The sequence below is a fragment of the Adiantum capillus-veneris genome, chromosome 14 (assembly GCF_014529385.1).
Source record: "Adiantum capillus-veneris isolate H3 chromosome 14, ASM1452938v2, whole genome shotgun sequence".
Classification (NCBI taxonomy): domain Eukaryota; kingdom Viridiplantae; phylum Streptophyta; class Polypodiopsida; order Polypodiales; family Pteridaceae; genus Adiantum; species Adiantum capillus-veneris.
Window position 1 is genome coordinate 91,975,212 of NC_140944.1, and position 19,578 is coordinate 91,994,789.

At 45.2% G+C, this 19,578-nt stretch overlaps 3 protein-coding genes and 1 pseudogene across 3 annotated transcripts; 1 reads left to right on the top strand and 3 right to left on the bottom strand.

Moving 5' to 3' along the window:
* Positions 1-2,964: 2,964 nt before the first annotated feature.
* LOC147442760 (uncharacterized) lies at positions 2,965-5,115 on the bottom strand. The gene has a single exon (XM_086529421.1). The coding sequence runs from the start codon at positions 5,113-5,115 to the stop codon at positions 2,965-2,967; it is 2,151 nt and encodes a 716-aa protein (XP_086385547.1).
* Positions 5,116-7,166: 2,051 nt separating this feature from the next.
* On the bottom strand, positions 7,167-17,473 carry LOC147442761 (uncharacterized). The gene is made up of 6 exons (XM_086528815.1): positions 17,455-17,473; positions 8,899-9,078; positions 8,273-8,776; positions 8,034-8,224; positions 7,734-7,964; positions 7,167-7,659 (listed from the first exon to the last, which is right to left on the bottom strand). Exons 1-6 carry the CDS (start codon positions 17,471-17,473, stop codon positions 7,285-7,287), a joined length of 1,500 nt encoding a protein of 499 aa, XP_086384941.1. The 3' UTR covers positions 7,167-7,284.
* On the top strand, positions 10,437-11,078 carry LOC147442762 (uncharacterized; annotated as a pseudogene).
* LOC147442763 (uncharacterized) lies at positions 17,297-18,946 on the bottom strand. The gene has a single exon (XM_086528816.1). The coding sequence runs from the start codon at positions 18,839-18,841 to the stop codon at positions 17,954-17,956; it is 888 nt and encodes a 295-aa protein (XP_086384942.1). The 5' UTR covers positions 18,842-18,946; the 3' UTR covers positions 17,297-17,953.
* Positions 18,947-19,578: the final 632 nt, after the last annotated feature.

A 19,578-nucleotide genomic window follows, 5' to 3' on the forward strand; every position in this document is an offset into this window, starting at 1 on the left:
GTCCATAGACTGTGCAATTCGAGGTTTCAAGTTGAGTTAGATCCAAGAGTGTGTGTTGGTGGTCTAGGATTCCCACCATGCTCATGCATTGAACACCATGGAAACAGCGAAAGGACGAGCCTAAAATTTCTTGTTGGCAAATTGAGCGACAAGAAGTTTGTATGCTCGAGGAGACGATTTTTCCCGAGCACTTGGAGGAGAAGGATTTCTAGAAATCAGCGCTCGTGGGGAATGGTGCCTCATCTTAATAGTGTGCCGGTTTCAATCTCAAAAATGTCGGTTGAGGGCACGACAATGTTTGGCTAAAAGCTTTTTTTCAATATTGTCTTCGAGAACATCTAACGTGCGAAGTTGCGATTGGTCACATAGTGCCTTGATTTGTGTGTGTGAGAGTGTCGTGCAAAAATACTAATTCTCTCTCTCTTTCTCTCACACACAACCATGCACAAAACATGAGGTGATGTAACACGCAAGGGCACATCAGGCGACTCAAGCTCGAGCCTCGCACGCGCTAACTTGACTTCACGTCCTTCAAGGTGCATCGTGGAAAACTGTGCCTTGACTCTTGACCCGTCCACTCTCTTCTAAGTTGAGCTGAGTGTCTGTCAAGGACTCGAGGCTCGCAAGTTCACCTACAACGGAACGCTACGCCATCAGCTAGACGCCGATGCATGATGGTTAGATGCTCTATGCCAGTACAGTCTAATGTGCTGCAATGCAACTATCAAGACTCACTCACGAGTCACGACAATAGTTTCTCTCTCTCTCTCTCTCTCTCTCTCTCTCTCTCTCTCTCTCTCTCTCTCTCTCTCTCTCTCTCTCTCTCTCTCTCTCTCTCTCTCAACACACACACACACTATACAATGTACACACAAATGGCGTGCATGGAACAAAAACGAGTACGACGTTGCCTGCATTTAGTGCTTCATTTATGTGTTGACGATGATAAGGCTCCATCAGCTCTGATCACGAGGGGCAAGGACCACTGATCAGTCACAAGAGGACACTGCCACATACGTGAAAACTGCTCTCTCTCTCTCTCTCTCTCTCTCTCTCTCTCTCTCTCTCTCTCTCTCTCTCTCAATGACACAGAGACAGTATGTCTGGTGAACGCAGTAGTGCAGAAACAAAGTCCACTGAGGACTCGAGGCTCGCGAGTTCACCTGCAACAATGAAACGCTTAAAAGGATAATGGTCGGCCACGTGAACGCCATCAGTTAAAGGACGCTTAAGGTGACCCAATACTAGGGCCTTTCTTTAGCAGGCCAAAAAGAAGTAAAATAAAAACAATAAAATAAAGAGAATGTTGACAAACTAAAGCAAACTAATATTTTAATAATTTTCATGAAAATGTAAGTCTAGTGAGCACAAACACTAATAAAACAAGGTGAGAACTCACAATGGCCTGCAGGAAGCAAGGGAAGGTTGGTTTTTGGCGATAAGGAAGTATGTAGTGGAGTGATCGGACCAGTAGTTGTAGTTAGTGCCAGACATGGTTTGGGGCAGGTCATTGCTAACCCATACGTGGTCTAGCATAGAGTTGTGCACTGTGGTTAGATGGTGTATCAATTGGTGGAGACCGTGCTGGAGAATGAGGTTGGAAAGGGTTCTATATGTGTTGGTTTCCTCAAGTGCGTTAATGTTGAAATCTCCCATTAGGATTAGTGGTCGCATGGTGCGGGTTGAATCAAGAAGATTGGAGATGCTATGCAGGAATCGTGGGAGTGATGATGTCGGTGCCCTGTAGAGTGAAATGACTGTCGCCAGGCACTTGGTGGCGCAGTGGAAAGTTGCATGGATCGTTTCAAGCGTTTGATTTATGCAGATGTGTATTTGTGTAGGTACTAGGTTGTTTTTATGGAGAATGGAGATGCCGTGTAGTTGTGTTGAGGATATGCTGTGGAAGCCTGGAATGGTTGTCGCATGTTGTTGAGTCTCTTGTAGGCAGAGAATGTCGGAGGCCATCAGGCTTTTGTCGTGGATGATATCGTTTGCATGCTTTCCAAGGGAGACGACATTCAATGATTGCACAATGTAATGTGTATCTTGGTGGAGATGTAGCTGCTTCTGGATGGGAGAGTAAGTTGCTTCTGTTCTCAACCTGTGGAGCTCTTTGAGGACAGATGCGTCGGTGTGAATGTTGCAGGGTAGCAAGCTCTCTATCAAATATAGATTTGCAGTGTCACGAATCCGTGTGAGAGCAGTGTATGTGAGGCCGTGAGACCTAATTCCTTTGGGGTTGAAAGCCAGTGTGTTGAGTGTAAGCCCTTGTGATCGGTGAATTGTGCGGGCCGCGGCGGGCTGAACTGGGAATTGCTTGCGTGTGAGGGTGTTGAAGTAGTTCTTGCCAATTTGGAATTCACGTGCGATGCGGAGAATTGGCGTCCAACCAAGCAATGTGAGTGGGTTGCGAAGATGACGGTGGTCATATCTTTGTTTTTGCCCTATGCTAGGGTTGGTGAAATGAATCCGAAGGCATGTCGTGTCGGAGAATGTAGTGCAGAGCTTGTAGACGCCTTCTGCACCGTTCACGAGGCCGTCGAGAATGTCCAAATTTCCAGCGCATAGCTCGACTACTAGGCCTGGCTTCAGACACAGTGTTGCTTGGAGACCTGCAGTTTGTCTGGCATCCAATGGAATTGGTATTGTTTTGCTGCAAGAACGGGCACGCTTCTCAATTGCTTTGAATATGTGTGGCTCACCGGGCAATTGTGTGAATAACTTTTCATTGTGTTCATCCTTTGCCTTGTTAGAGTAGAATAGGTGTGATATGGTTATGTCAGCAGGCAACTCTCTGTGGAAGGAGTTGTTAATGTATGCAAGGTCACTGCTGGTGTGCGAGCCAATTCTCATTCGGTTGAGCAACTCTATAAACTGTCCATTGGTTTGTCTCATTGTCATCGTTAGTTCGTAGCACTTAGGGAAGTCATGCCAGTACAAAGGTGCAATCGCCTCTAGAAGAGGCTACTTGCTTGTGAATATCCAAGAGCCTTTGACTAGGCTAGCTTGGCAGAGGTCACCACAAAGTATGACATCAAGGCCACCAAAAGGTTGGTCATGTTTTCTCTTAATGGCACGAAGACGTGAGTCAACCAATGAGAAGACAATTGATCCTATCAAGGAGACTTCATCAAATACTACAAGCTCCAAGTCTTTATAAAGTAAGGACAATGCATCTAGCTTTTCTGCTCCGAGGCTTGTGTGTGCCGTAGTTATCAAAGGCAAATGTAAAGCTGAGTGTATAGTTGTACCACCAATGTTGAATGCTGCCTTGCCTGTATATGCCATCAGGAGTGCCTTAGGAAAGTCAAGATTGTGGCCCAACTTATGTGTGTAGAAACGAATGAGGGCTTCGACTAGCAAGAGCAACGTGAATGTTTTTCCAGTGCCTGCTCCACCTGTGAGGAAGAGATGTATCTTTCTTGACGGCGCTATGCGTTTTCTGAGCATGACATCATCGAGGATGAGTCGTTGTTGTGGGTTTAACTTCTTTATTGATGCGTGGAAATCCTCATTGGTCATCCCAATATGTTTGGAAAAATGCAAATCAACTGGTTTCTTCATCGGTTGCTTTGATGGGGTGTTGATCATCACGTTGGCATTGTCGGAATCGTTCAAGGAGCTTACACTTCTCGTGATGCGTGAGGTTGTGATGGCTGTTGCAAATCTGTCGAGCAAAGCTGGTTCGACAACGAACTGTGATTCATTGTTTTTCACTGTCTCAATGTTCGAAGTGTAGACATCGATCCAAGAAGAACCTTCGGGTAGGTGCTCATTCTCATTGCTTGACCACGGCAAGAAGAGAAGGCATTGTTCTCTGTAGTGGTTTTCAGGGTCTTTGGCTTTATTGTATCTAACGTAGCGTATGATGCGTGCCCTCCGCAGCAACGTGTCAGGCCTGGAGGGATTTTTGGTTGTGGAAGCGAACTGGGCCAAGCACATAGCAAAGAAAGAGTGTGGTCTGGAGGTATATTTGTCAATGATGGAGGCAGAGAAGATTTCTGTCGTGTCGGGGTGCATTTTTTGTAAGGCATTCTTTTTTTTGAGAACAAGAGCACGCTCTTCAGGTGGATTAGTATTTATGTATATGAATTCTCTAGAGGAGCTATGCAATGGAAGTGAGAGACATATGTAAGCAGCTTGCTGTGAACTAATCTGTTGTGTGTTAAGGATTGTGCTACCAACTTTTCGTAGTCTCTCCAATGTTGTTGCATTGTTTGCGACACAGTGATCAACCTGTGACTTGATTGTTTCTATTAATGTACTGTCCATTTTTGTCATGTATGAGGTGCAGTAGCTTGCAGCTCCATGTGCGTTTAGCACGAACTGTATATTTGTGTTTGCATTCCAAAGCGAAGCTATTGACTTGTTGAAGTTGTTTGTGAATATATCTCTTGGTTTGCGCTTGAGGAAAATAGTGGGTCCCGAGATAGTTGCTTGCAATGCAAGCAAGTACTGTTCCATGGAGAGTTGTACTTGTTCTAGGCATTCTTCAAATGTAGGGGCATTTTGTAAATCAATTTGGCTGAGTTGTCTTTCGACTCGTTGCAAGTAAAGCTTACCTTGTCTAGCTATGTTCAACTCAAGTATTCCTTGCCGGATAATAGTTGTGAATGGCATGGGGAAACGTGGAAATCCAAAACGGCAACTTTTGCTCTTCTTTAGGCAAGTCTTATGGTGCTTGTGCTTGTAAGATTCAGAAAGGTCATTGGGCAAGATGGATCCATCTGTGCTAATGTGGGTATCTACAAACTTTACAATATCTTGATCTGAGTGTGTTGTGAGTGATGGAGCATTTTCTAGCCACAAAAAACCATGATCATGTTGGCTACCATGACTTTGGAACTCCGTGATGAAAAAGAAGTCTCGTATTTTGCCACATATGGAGGAATCAGTCCGCAACAACCGTTTCATTGCGTTAAACCTGTTGACGTAGAAACGAGCAGTTGCAATGGGATCGGCACGAATGAGGCGATGTTGGTACGAGCTCAGGCTCTCCGCGGGCTCTTGGCTCAGCGGGACTAACTTCTCTAGTGCATCAAGAAGCTCTTTCCATCTTCGCTCTGCGGAGGAGAACGTGACAAAAAATGTGGGCGGTCCAAGTTGTCGGATCATTGCGAAGACATTTTTTTCATCTTTTCCTTGTAGTCGGGGGATGTGCGCAATGCCTCAAAGTCTCTGAAGCCTAACCTTAAGTTGAGAAGCCTCTCTATGTTTGTGTCTTCTACAACTTGCCTTGCAGTCAGCACTGCGCTTGCTAGCTTTCCCTTGCGCATTCGCACCCAAACAGAGGAATCAACTTGTTGTGACATGATTTTGATAGACTTGAAAAATAAATTCTCAATGTCCAGGGCGAATCTTCTGTCGACGTTCAGGAGCTCCCACTTTGCAATTGTTTGGTAATCCTTGGTTGCGGCTTCTCTATATCTTCTAGGGGACCCGAAGAAAAGAGTTGGGAAGCTCAACTCCTCGCAATACTCATCCGTGAAGATGTTCAACGGTGAATTGCCCTCGCAAGGCGCAACATGAAGAATCTTGCCACTGTAATCGACAACCTCTGCCACACTTGTGACCGCATGAAGCATGACATCAATTTGTTCATCCTCAAGCTCAACATCGTGCGCATTGGCCTCAAGGGTATTCGTAGGAGCCATACTTAGACTAGAAAGGTGTGCAAGCCACTTGTCGTTGATAATGACACCTTCTCTCGTGTAGAGTGGTGTGGACAACAGCGTAGTGGTTGCACGCATTGTGAGCAAGGGTCGCACAACACCGCTTAGGTAACATCTATCGTATTCGAGCTTCCGTTTGATTCCCACAAGGACAGAAGCCTCATCCTCAATGAAGCGAGGCAGCACAGCCTGGCTCTTCTCCAAGTTGGCAAGCACATTAACAACGCTACCTCTAAGCCCGTATTGACCATCATACGTCAGTTCACGTATCTTGGCGAAGGGGATACGAATGGAGACCAAGCATGCCTCTACGGGGTTAAGATCTGACACGAAGGGAAGCGTTGGATTGAACCCTGTCTCTTGCAAGCTCCACAGGCGATTGCTATCACTTGTCAAGTGTTTCTTGCACTGGCTGCAGACATACACATCCCCATACTGTCTTCGCTTCCTCGAAGTCGATCCCACAACTGAATATAGAAGCTGACGTGTTAGCTGGCGTCAGAATAGCAAGCGTCCACATTTTTCGCAGGGTGTAATGGGCTTGTCCTTGATTCTTTTGTTGTATCTCTTAATTGGCTTGCTCAAGCTGGCATGGGTGCGTCGTATCTGAGCACCAGTGACAAGGCCCTTCTCTTTCTTCGGGCGTGAAAGCTTGCATTTCACGGCCTGGGTTGTATGCAACGTGTGTGGGTGCTTGGCTTGGAACATGCGGACCACCTCAACATCAGGCAAAGCCTCATCCAACAAGGATAGCCTATGCAAAGTGGCCACCTCATCTTCTTTCCATCCAACACGTGCACGGCTTGAGCACGTTGTGAAGGTGGGAAGGTATGCGATGCCATTGCTTGTTTCGAAGAGCAAAATGCCCTTTGCAAGAAATGATTTTGATGGCATCCCCAAGATGATTGTTCTCATGCTTCCATTTCTTTTCAAATACACTTTTAACCTACAGGTCGCAAAGCAAGCAAAGGCCGTTAACACGTCGAGGCTAAGAGCAAGTGAGTTGGCGCATGTTGAATACAAAGATGAGAATTTTGTGGCCGTCATTGCGCTAGTGGCCCTGTTAGCAAAGAAGAAGAGGCATGCACCCGGGACAGCACGTCTTTCAAGCAAGAAGCTCTCAAACAAGTCATTGAGCAAATTTGATCTAAGGTCATGTGGTGCACTTGTCGAGTTTTGGAGATGGTGTAGTGCGAGGAAGATGTCTGAATTGTTCGGAAACTGTGCCGAAAAAACGGTATTGACATCGTGTTCGGGCAAGTTAGTCATTGCAAAGACAGAAAGATTGTAAATATTCAGCCGTCTTGTGTGTTTGTTTGTGTGTGTGTGTTAGAGAGAGAGAGAGAGAGAGAGAGAGAGAGAGAGAGAGAGAGAGAGAGAGAGAGTGCTTTGGAAGGTTGAAAAGATGGAGAGGAAGGAAGAGTAGAGAGCGAGTTATGGAGAGACACCACGGCAACAAGGCTCAAAAGCAGGATACCATTTTCTTATGAAACTCTATATACAATGAACAAGCCAAAATTTAGTTCATCGATTGTAGAGGGATCTAGGTAAGGAAGCATAGTTATTCGTGGTGAAAGGCCAAAAGCTATGGAAATCCATGCTCTCAAAGCATCTAGGTTTCCAACAGAGGAGTGAAAGATATCATAGACCCATTTGTGCCAATTTTGAACACACCCTCGACAACAGATGTCGACAAAATATCCCTCGCCTCTGGAATGCTCTCCATGTACACCTCCTTAAAGCTCCTTGGCAAGGCCAAAAGACGATCCACCATAGACCTTGACACTTGAACCGCCACAACACGTTTGTCAATGCTGCTTCGGATCTGTGCCTCCAGCCTGAGATTCGTGTTGATGACGTGATCTTTATCGCAAAGAGAACAACACAGTCGGCCTTCAACTTTCTTCACCTTCGGCGAGTCACAAACTGAGCACTGGGAATGCAAGAGAGCTCTATTGAAGTTCACAAAGTGCAAAGTCCCCACAACCTACAAAAAAAGCAAACGTGTAAAGACCACTAAAGATGTCTTTATCCGGTTGAGTACAAAGCATGGAAAGTCACCTCTCTATTGTAGGCGAGAATCTCACACTGTCTATGAAATGTTGTGTTCAATTCTTGCTTTAAGCGTGATCCTCGCACGGGGGCCAAAGTTGTGACGTCCAGAATAGACAATGTGCGCACCTTGCCAACAAAGAGGCCAATATTCCTAGCCACAAACATAACAATCTCCTCCCTAGCCATCTGGGCCATGACTTGATCATAGTCATGCTTTCGAGAGTTGACAAAGCTGACCTACATATGACAAAAGGTTTGTCAATATCGACAGAAAGAAACGCTGAAGCCAATGCTTCTGATACATACAACTGCTTTGTCATCTGGGGTCGGGCCATCAGCAACAACCAAATCGCTTAATGTAGTGCCAATTCTCTGATGGAAATTACGACTTTGCAAGACAACAAACGCCAGTGTCGCTAAGGGCGGACGTGGGCTAGTAGTCTCGAAAATTGCAGCATCAGCAAGAAATGTGCTTATCTTGGTCTCAGGATAGAAAGCTAAAGAAACAGGGAATGGGTCACAAGGTTGAATGGTTGTCGACGCACCGACATGCAAGGAGAACAAAGCTGACCTAGCATCATTATGGTTTTTAGCCCTCACAAGAGGACAATCAATCCTGACGAACAAGCCGATCTTGAGCTCCCTGGTGTAGGTCTCAATGAACGGATCCACAACGACGACCATGATCGTGTCGATACAATCGGCATTGACGATGTCGAACTTGAAGTAACGTGCATTTTTCTTTTGCCCAGGGGAGATGGAACGGTATGTGCCATACAAATTCAAGATTTTCCCCTCTATGGAGAAAGGTTTACTAACCTCATCTATATCGCTAATCGCGAATAGCGGCAAGGTTTCCTTGACTAACAGGATTTTCCCTTTGTCCAGCAGCTTGCCGTTGTCCAAGACTTTGTGAGCAGCTGAAGATTGGCCAACTTCAGAAAGTGAGGCTGCAGCTTTGCTTAATTCGTGAGCTGGGCAAGGAAGTTCTTGTTGAGACGAAGATGGTGCTTGTGCGCACTCCTCCCCTAGTGGAGAGTATCCTTTGCCTGCAAAAAAAAGTAGAGCACCATCTTAACACAACTCAACACTCAAGAGTGCATTGTAGCGAAGAACATCGTAGACACGTCAAGCCTATTCCACAAAGAATGATTGTGCACGCTGACCATACCTACACTGCTAGCGGGATCGATAGCAGAGCTTCCTTGAAGTAAGGCACGCCTACACCTCTTCCCAGCTGCGGTTTCCTCGAAGCCCGGACTTGGGGGCGACCCGGCAGAGCTCAACACCACCAGGTGCGATGAACGTTCTCCTGCAGGACATGGAGGGGACTCAACGAACCTGCGCAGCTCTGCAGGAGGAAAAGAAAAAGAAGCATCCAATTAACCATAGCATTGACTAGTTGAGCAAAGCAAAGAGGGAGTAAAAAACATCCTACAAGCAGCACACTCGTAAAAGGAAAGGAAGAATGAGGCGTAGAAACGAAGCTCTTGAAAGGATGCGAACAAACTTGTGCCAAATGTGATTTCTTTTTGGATGAGCAGGCAAGCAAGTTGTTTAATCTTGGAAAATGTCACGTTTCAAATCCCTCTGTAGGTTACATACACAAGAAGATTTAGAAATTTTCTCATGTAGGAAAACGAAGTCTCTCAATGTTTTTCATACAATGCATAATATCATGAGCTTCTACTCGAGAGGCAACGCATATGGAGGCCTGCGAACCAGGTGGCAAGACTGCGGGTTACTCAAGTGAGGATGATGATAAGGAGCGTGAGGTGGACCCTGCCGATTCACTCCCCTCATGCGATGGGGAAATGCGAGCTTGTGTAGACATGCATAAGTCAAAAGCTAATGAAGGACTGATGCCCGAGGCTTGGATTTACTGGGGTTTGTAAGATGTTGCAAGTAGAGACGCGTCAGAAAAGGTATAACCAGAACATAAAAAGGTTGGGGTTGTGGGATACGGGAGAACCGTTGCGTGTGCATGATGCTAGTGCTATGATTAGCAAAGGCAGAGGGTCGTCGAGTGGGGTCTATGCAGGGTTACAGGAACTAGAGGCAACACCTTTGGGGTTGACCTCAATGGGTATGCGCCTTGGCAGGGAGGGGCAGATTATGGCAAGCGTGCAATTGTACTTCGATGAAGATGTAATGAACCACCAGTTTTCGGGTTTGTCACTCGGGGCGAGGTGCCCGTTCGTGAAGTATTCACAAATCCTGGCCAGTAAGAGCTGGGGTTTTCAGACCTGGTTTGACAGATCAGATGTGGTGAGGTTGGAGGGTTCAAACTCCCCTCGACTGAGGCGTCCTGCGAATCAGCGGACGGCCAAGCATGTTATCCAGATGGTTTGGGCAGGTGAGCGGCGGTCAACAGGAACTGGTGCCCTAGTCGTAATCATTGTACTCACTCGATACACGGGAGAACTGTCCATTGAATGGCAAGCATGGAGCAAAGTTTGGACTGAATTTTTTTTGAGGACCTTGTGCCCCCTGGCCTGGCTTGACTGGCCAGATATGATGCAACCAAAGGGTTGGCTGTCCCTTTAGCTGAGACGTCCTACAATACAGCAGGTGATCTCCTCGATGGTCAAGATGGCACGGACAAGTGGAACCTGAACTAGAGAGCCAGGCAAAATGCAAGGAGGTAACATGGTATGGGCCGAGTTTGGTTTCAAACATGACAGTAATTGAGGGTCTTGGGAGATCGAGCCCAGATTTTTTGTGATGCTCGTGTTGTGGTATTGGGACCTTATGCTCACGGGGAGGAATGTTGAACGGGGCAGCCATCGAAGCCATGGATGGCGATCAGGGCTACCTGGGTTTGTTGATAAGGAGCCCCCTAGCGGGGTACTCGATGGGATTGAGCAAGGCCTACTAAAGCTGAAGGCATGTGAGATGACTGGTTTCTTTTTGAGAACCCTGAGCCAAGTTGTGGCAATGACCAATGGTGGCCCTCCAAGCGGGCGGCTTTGCGAGGTCTTCCAAGCAGGTGAAAGCAGGTGTTTGATGCTTTATGGCTGGGGCTCCGTGGCGGGGTCACTGGCTCCTCTGGGCCACTTAGGTGGAGAGACAAAATGTGGGAAGAATGTCGTATGGGACCCGTGAGAAGCTAGCCAATATTGTGATGCATTCGGTTATGATATGACCCGCATGCGTGGAGGTACTGAGATAACAGCACAACGAAATGCGCTTGGCCGATGCAAGGCTAAGCCAGGAGGATTAGGGTCGTTTTCGGGCCTTGATAGACGGGATGCACAAGGACAAGCATTGCACTCAATGGATCAGCGGAGGCTTGTTCGAATGCGGGCCACAGATGGCCTATTCCTTTATGCAAGATATTGTCATGGGTGATTCATGATCAGATTGCTAGTCGATAGCTGTTGGAGATGTAGATCATACTCTATGCCGTTTTAGAGCCCCTAATCCCCAATGCAATCTTTTGCCTTCACACCATTCAAGTCTAGCATTATTTGCATGTATCTCATGCATTTGATCATCGTGTTATAGATCAATGCCACCTTTTCCTTATATCAAGACCACTCCACATGCTCTCAAATTTTTGGTTTCACTTCTTCCACTTTTGTGGCCCCAAACACGTGAGTGACCTGATGCTTGAAGGTTTTGTTGTTGTTGGTTAAAGATGCCAATGATTTGTAGAATGTCAAATGCAACATATATATGATGACAATGATGATGTTGAGTACTACAAGACAAAGAGAAATTGTTTTGATCTCACTGTAAACACTTAAACGGTTCATGTTTCTAAAAAACAAATGGGCCTTTGGAACAATGGCTCAACCATAGCAATACCTTTACCTAGCCTACTAAGCCTCCGAATGAATTGAGGTTCAAGTAGAACCCAAAGTCTCTTCACAGCCTCCAAAGATTGTTGATCCTCAGGGCTTAATGTTGCAACACAGCTAGATCCAAAAAAAATGGCCTAGAAGTGGGATAGGCCAAGAATTTGAAGCCTTTAAAACAGGTGCAAGAAATATTAAAGCTTGAGATGCAAAATATTGCCAAATTTCTGCCACTACATCATGTGAAAGAGCATCCACAACATGAACAAGCTACAAAAGAGCATATCAATTAGTGAGAATGCTACAGATATACTTTTAAAAAAAAAAGCAAATCAGCATGTGTTGATCAAAGGTAAAATGAGTTACATAAGCCATTTTAGATAATACATCAAAGGAGTCAAAAGGACATTGAAAATAGCAATGCATGTGTGTAAGAACCATCAACCATGAATACCTTTGTTAGCAGCAGTTCTTAAAGCTAGCTAGCATTGGGAGAAAACATCAAAGCCAAACTTGCTTGGTAGCCAGGTTAATAGACAACTGGACCAATCTTCCTTTGTCTCTAGAATTATTTGTTTTTAAGGTCACCAAGGATTGAAATTTTTGAAAGCCAGTTATAAGATTCTCGACCCTGGTTACATCAAGCCGCTCCTTCCTCGCATAGACAAAGTACTTCAATGATGCTCTGGTCCTTGGACTATTAGGAACTACAAGCAATCAGCTCAAAAACACCGACTCACCCCATTACAAGCACTATGGCTTTGTTATCTAAGGCTCCAAGCCGACGAGAGGCCTTCGTTGTGGGAAGGCTCTGCTAGGGAAAGGCATAACGAGAACCCAAGCAGGGACGCTACGTGAGCACGAGCCCTTGGTGTATTATCTCCAGCAGGGGGCTGCTCGCACAGAGAACTCAAAAGACACGGGTTTTGAGCAGGGCGCCGCAGATGCGCTCGGGCCATTCAGTCAAGCACAGCAAGGTGCTGCGCTGGTCGCCAACTGACCCAACAGGGGAGACTCGGGTTGCTTCAGAGACTTGCCTTGCGAGGCTGTATATCGAGCGCACAGCAGGTGGCTGTGCTGCCAGTGATTAGTCCACACAGGAGGCTACATGCCTTACAGTTGTAGCAGGTTAGAGGGGCAGCAAGGGGCTGTCCCCTGTTTTCAATAGTGCCCGTATTGGGGCTGTGGCGCAGGATCTACTTCGCGAATACAGCAAGCCGCATCAAGTCGAGTTCTCACAGAAAGCTCCTGGAGCTCGGGCAGGTTGCGTATTGCTCGTCGCGAGCTGACCCAACAAGGCGGCCACGTGTTGTTGATCATTGCACAGCCAGCGAGGCTTTTTCTCACACAGGAGGTTGCATGCCAGTTGGAACTGTTGACAGGGCAGGTGACACAGAATATAGAAAGGGGATGGGCCTCTGTGACTTGCTCCGTCACATGCCAAACCTAACCGCCAATGGAGAAAACAGTCAGCTCAAAGAGTGGTGCTCCTAATGCAACAGAAGCAAATGGAGCAACACTAGCCCACAGTAGACAGGACCATCTCAAAAAAGCAGGGAATGAAATGATGTCACCGCAACCGTCTCGAGTACATCACTTCCAAGCAGAACAGAAACCAACCGCCAGGAGCGGGAAAAGAACGCCAGCCCAAGAAATGTTTTCGAGTGCGACGCTCGCAAGCAAGAAGAAACCAGAACCGACATTCAAAACCAAGACCAGCATAGCGCAAGCAAATCAATTATCATCATACATAAGCATACAAGAAACCGTCGACAAGGCAGAGAAACAAACCTCCAGAGAAGTCCATGCTCTCACCATCACTGGGCGAGGCATTGCTTGCACTCCCTTCACCACCACCAGCAATGCCACCATCAGATGCCATGTTAGTAAAAGATCTAGCTACTTTAAGGCACAACACACAAACCCTCAAAGCAATCCACGGCAGACGCTCAGCAAATTTCAACTCCTCACGAGCGACAACAACTTCTTCGACAGCATTTGGCAGAAGAAAACATCCGTTTGCATATGGTGACTCGACTCAATTTAAATTTGGAATTGCAACATATCAAGACATAGAAATTGGATAGCAAAGAGAGAATCTTCCACCAAATAGTGATAGCTCAAAGCTTAAACATCAAAGCAAAGATTGCGACTTGCTGGCATATTTACAAAAGCAGGATAGAGAGAGAATCTTCCACTAGATACATAGCTCAAAAGCTCAACAGTAAAAAAAACTTGAGACTTACTGCTACATCTACCAAAGCACGACACAGCGTAATAACAACCAGCTGAGACAAGGGCTTGATATTACACTGCATTTTTCTGGCCTTTTATACAAGCTACAATGAGCACGTGGACTGTTCTATTCCAAGCATTACATTCCAAAACGTGCTCTCAAGCATAGAAAACGAAGACGAATAGCGCTCACCACCTGAGGCTACACAAGGACACCATTGAATGCAGTCGCCCCTAAAAGCATACGGTTCAAGTATCTTGAAAAGCATCCAGACAGCGCCCGCCTTCAGCATTAAACAAGCACCACTGCCGTATCGAACACCTGCACCACTGCACCACGTCCTCTGGCAGGAGCAGCACGAAAAGAGCATACCTTCTGTGCGCCATCTTCTCGAAAGGACGGCACCCACTGCACACGCCACCTTCTCTGGTAGGAGCAGGGCAAAAAGGCATGCGACCCGCCAGGAGCAGCACGAGAAAAGAAGTTGCAGGTTGGGTCAAATGAAACTTTAGGAAACCTAATGGCACGTGGCAGCAATCCAACAACAACATCAAACGGCCTGAAGTTTGCAACAAGTTTGCACCTAAAACCCTATGGCCTTTTGCAGGCCAATAATGAAATGGACCTTTAAGAGGTGCTTGAAGAATGAAAACAATTGAATGAAATAGACCTTCGAGAGGTCCGTGAAGAATGAAAAGATTCTTTTTCGAATTAAAATATTGCAATATGTCACATCAAGGGATTAAACTTCTTTGAATGCACTCCCTAATACTTTGTTCTCTTTAAGGTTTTTTTTTTTTTTTTCTAGGGGCAAAAAGGGGAGGGAAGGGGGGATTTGATATTCCACTCGAAGTGGAAATTAATTTTGTTTGGCCGAAAAAACATTTCTTTCATTTGAGTGGCAAGGATGGCTTGTCTCCATCACAAGATAATTTCAATTAACTACTAAGAACCACATTTAAGTCAAAGCTGTCCTTTTGAGAGGAAACATGTGGTCTCTATGACCTCAAGGGAAAGGAATAACAATGTGCATGCAAGATGTTGAAGGATGTGGACTTCTCAACATCTTCAAACGATTGCCATGTAATGACCGCCAAGACCATACACTAAAGGTTAACCTCCAAGAGGTTGAATTAGTGATTTAAAAAAGTCTTTTAACAAGGTGAAGTTTCTTGATGGCTTGCTTTTTTTTTTTGTTTGGGGGGGGGGGGGGGGGGGGGGGGGGGGGGGGGGGGGGAGAAGATTGTTTTAACGTCGTCGAAAACTATCCCAAAAGATCTTAGAGATCTATCCAACGAAGAGAGCCGAACTCAAGACCTAGAGAGAGAGAGAGAGAGAGAGAGAGAGAGAGAGAGAGAGAGAGATCCTTGTACAAAGCTCAAAACTAAAATTTATATCAAAAAAAAATTTGAATCTCAAGATTTTAAAAGCAATGTGGACCAACTTGCAAAACTCTTCTTCACATATGAAAATCAAATCAACTTGCAAAAATTGTATTCATAATGGAAGTCAAATAAGTGGACAAACATGCAAGTTCTCTTCATAATGAAAGCCAAACAAGGCGAAATTTCACTATGGCCTACATAAATTTATTTAGAAGAATTTCATATTAAGAGGCTTTTTTGTGAAACTATTTTAAAACATGTGGTATCACAATAAAATATTATGTTGTTTTGAAAAGAAGTATAACCATGAACTATATAGATTATAATATATTCCAAAAGCATAAAAATAATGATTGAAAAAAAAAATGCAAGGAACCACTATGAGAAACATGAAAAAATACGGTGGAAATTCACTATGGCCTACAAACGGCTATTGAGGCTTCCTTGTGAGAGAGAAAAATAGAAAGTGGCTGTTATTTTAAAACATGTGGTATCACAATAAAATATTATATTTTTGGGGGAAAAGTGTAGCAATGAACTATTTAAAATACAATATATTCCACTAGCATAAAAAATAATGATTGAAAACACTTGCAAGCATTGTAAGAAAGCGGGAAAAAAAAAAACGCAAGTGAAAGAGGATGAAAAAGATTGTGCTTGACACAAGACTCAATGCCCTTCTTTAAAGAGAGAGAAACATAAGGGCCTAAAATAAATAATAATAAAGAAACATTTTCGTTAGATTGCCATGTGGCAATAATCCGCAAGATATATCCAATAGTCCAAAGATGCACCCAAAATCCAACCGTTTACTAAGGAGTACTTATGTAATCCAAAAAGCGGATCCCATTAAATTTGAAGTCCTTGGGGACGACCTTTGGCCCCAAGGGAAGTAAGGTCTCGCGTGACCATGCCCTAAGGCTTGTCTTTGCAAGCCAATAACCTGAGATCCCTATGTGCTCACATCTTGGCATTTTGAGTGATGAATTCTAAGTGTTTTGAAGGTAACATCTAGGGTAGGTACAAAGGTACAAAGATAATTGTATTCTTGAGAGCTCCTTTTCTAAGCAACAAACCCAACAAATGGGACTCCGGCGGGGCTAGAAAAATACATTTTCCCCAACCGAAGAAAATAAGGGTAAACTTGAAGTTCTCCCGGTTTTTAGGTCAAATTTTGACGCTTTTACCGGTAATTACACTAAAATTTGTGAAAATTTCCCGGTTTTCTTCAAGGCAAGCTCAAAATCTAACCAAGATTTTAGAAATTCTGTAGGTTAAAATACACTCGACCCCGGTTTTTTTCTAGCACTAACCCGAAGAAAATAAGGGCAAACTTTAAGTTCTCCCAATTTTTAAGTCAAATTTTGAAGCTTTTGCCGGTAATTACACTAAAATTTGTGAAAATTTCCCGGTTTTCTTCAAGGCAAGCTCAAAATCTAACCAGGATTCTAGAATTTCAGCCGGTTAAAATACATTGGACCCCGGTTTTTTTCTAACACTAAATGGGAGCCCTTCATTATTGTGGGACCACACATTTATAAAAAGATAAAAGACCAAGCCCCTAAGGCTAACAAACTCCTTGACTGACCTACTTAAGTGAGTAAGAAACAATAGCTACACATGCACAGATTCTAATTTCCAACATTTACACAGCTTCTAATATATCCTCAACCTTAAGAGTATGCTCTCATCTAACTGGCAAACATCATCCTTGTTCCAATGCAGTCTTACAACTTTTGCATAAGCCTTAAAATTACCTCATTTCACAAGCTGTACAAGATCAACAAGGTGAAAAGTCACAATGGATGAGAGAGAGAGAGAGAGAGAGAGAGAGAGAGAGAGAGAGAGAGTGTGTGTGTGTGTGTGTTACCCACTCCTCAATGCCCCTCTATAGAGATAGATCATAGAATACTATCTCGCGCAATGGCCTCCATGTACATCGGGCAATGCTAAATTGATGCCTCTTACAAGTTTTCCGGCCTTACCTTGTCATGTGGCACTAGTCCACACGCTTTATCCAACAATTCACAATTGCTCCCAAGAATTCACTGCTTCACTAAGAAACACAATTATCGATGGGCAAATCAGTTTTCAGGTTGAGAAGAGCAAGGTATTATACTATCACTTCGACATTGCTTCGCACAGCACTTTAAACAAGATAATTATTTATTTACATTGTCATGTATATGTCTTAAGACTGTTGTTATGCTACACGAATCATCGCCAATTTTAGATACGAAAGATGTCAATCCAAAACTTGTTGCCTTTGTTTGAGGGAGCATAAGCACAAGTAGAGAGGCACTCACCTGACAAACAAAGAACCATGTTCTCGGACGTCGAATTATCTTTCTCAAAGAAAGCTCGTAAAATGTTGACGGTATACACAGATGGTAACAAAAACTACACAATTTGTCGGTGCTTGTTGGACAACAGCATGATAGCAAAGATAGGGGAACCCTTTAAAATGCAGGGTAGCCCTAACCATCCCTTGGAAAAAGTCACCATTTTCAAGTGTAAAAATGGATGGAAACCAGTCTAACTGATACTTTATTTCTGTGGACCTGCATATTCCCTTTCCTTTATTCATTGTTGCTTGCAAGATTTCAGAAAGCCAACTTCGAGCTCTCTTCGATCATTAAGCCACAGCAACGAAGACATCTTCACAAAATCTTTAAAGAAAACCAAGGTGCAGGATTTCACGTACATTGAAATGCAGCGGTGGATAGACAGATGCTGTACAGATCATATTGAAGCCCTCAAAGCTTCTCCCTTGAAAAACGGGGCCCCATGAAACAATCAGAAAGACTACAGAAGCTCCAGGATGTTCAAGGCCTTTCGACGAGCGCGGTCCGTGCCACATTTGGAGAGAGCCAAAAGCGGCTCTTTGGCGCCCATTGTTTGAAGCATCTGAGTTACAGAGCTACTATGCTGGCACAACAAAAGGAGAAGGGCACATGCAAACTCCTTGTTAGACTCTGAGCCCTCTCTCATCAAAGCCAGTAAACACTGCATCCAATCGGGGCTTTCCATTTCACACCTGCCATCCCGGTGTCCGGCCAAATTTGCAAGCACTGCAATGCTCTCATCTATGAGACCTGATGCCCTGTCTTCTGCTATCTGAAACAGGGCCTCTACTGCCCCTGCTGATACTGCCAGACCTCGGCTCTTCCTGTTTGTTAATAAGTTGTACATAGCCCCTGCTGCATCACGCTTCCCACGCATGCTTCCCTCTCTCAAAACACCGACCAAACCTCTAAACAAATCCTCCCCACAAATCATTCTTAGAGATGCCTTGGATCGAGACAGATTACACAGAAGCGCTGCCGCATTCTCCCTAGCCTCAAGCCCACCATTGTTCATGACCTGCACAACTGCATCAATGCCCTTATCAGAGGCAATCGAAGCCTTGTTGGCGTCATTGCGGAGAGTGAGGTTGAAAAGGGCGGTAACCGAATGGGTCTGTGTCTCAGTATCAGGAGAAGAGAGGAGGGTAATGAGGGAGGGGATGGCGCCGATCTCGCCGATGCAGAAGCGGTGGACGGAGCTGGTTTTTGCGAGGTTGCGGAGGGCGAGGGAGGCCTCTCTCTGGCTGTCGGCATCAGGGCTACAGAGCTTGAGCATGAGGTCCTCGAGAGAGGTAGGGCAGGGGCAGGGGCAGGGGCAGGGGCAGGGGGCATCACCCATCGATGGCATGGGAGCCCTCCATGGATGCAGAGAATGGGTGTATGTGCGTATGTGCAGCAAAGTAGCAACGAGTTGGGCACGAGTCTATGAACAGGAAAAGGTAACTTTGGCCGAGTGCGAGGCCACAAACTGATGGCCGTTCTCTCTTCTTCGTACCGACACTTGTGAATTGGACCTCAGAGTTGCAGACCTTTTACTTACCGACACTTGGACCCATTCGATTGGCATGCTTCATGCACATGTATCATGAACCATACCTCCTCACTACCTAAAACCATATGAGACCCTCTTCCAGCAGACTCCAGGGTCGTTGCTCATTGTACATAACTTGTGGAGAATTCCTTTAGCCGGCGGCTTCGCTGCCTCCCTCTCTCTCTCTCTCTCTCTCTCTCTCTCTCTCTCCTCTTCCTTCTCCTTGTGTCACTGTGTTTCTCGGACGTTGCAAGCGACACTGCCGGATTAATCTGTTGCTGTTGACGTGTGTCAGGGGAGGAACCGGAATTCCCTCTCCCTTTATCTATTAGTATAGATTCCTTTTCTTCCGTTACATTACATCAAAGGACAGATAAAACCAATTGCACACCAAAGTCGTGGTACATGTCCATGGGTATAAGATCTTCCTTGATCTTGATCAAGATGCAAGACCAAGGGCGAGCATAGCTACTAAAAGTCGAAGTATCAAAAGCTACACAATTACAAGCTCACCAAATGAACGATAGCATCCATATTCTCACCAAAAGAATGCA

Coding starts and splice junctions, on each gene's coding strand:
- LOC147442760 (XM_086529421.1), bottom strand. CDS start 5,115: ATGATCCGACAACTTGGACCGCCCACATTTTTTGTCACGTTCTCCTCC.
- LOC147442761 (XM_086528815.1), bottom strand. Junction 8,225..8,272: donor TTTGTTCTCCTTGCATGTCG/GTGCGTCGACAA, acceptor CTGTTTCTTTAG/CTTTCTATCCTGAGACCAAG. Junction 7,660..7,733: donor TTCTCGCCTACAATAGAGAG/GTGACTTTCCAT, acceptor CTTTTTTTGTAG/GTTGTGGGGACTTTGCACTT.
- LOC147442763 (XM_086528816.1), bottom strand. CDS start 18,841: ATGCCATCGATGGGTGATGCCCCCTGCCCCTGCCCCTGCCCCTGCCCC.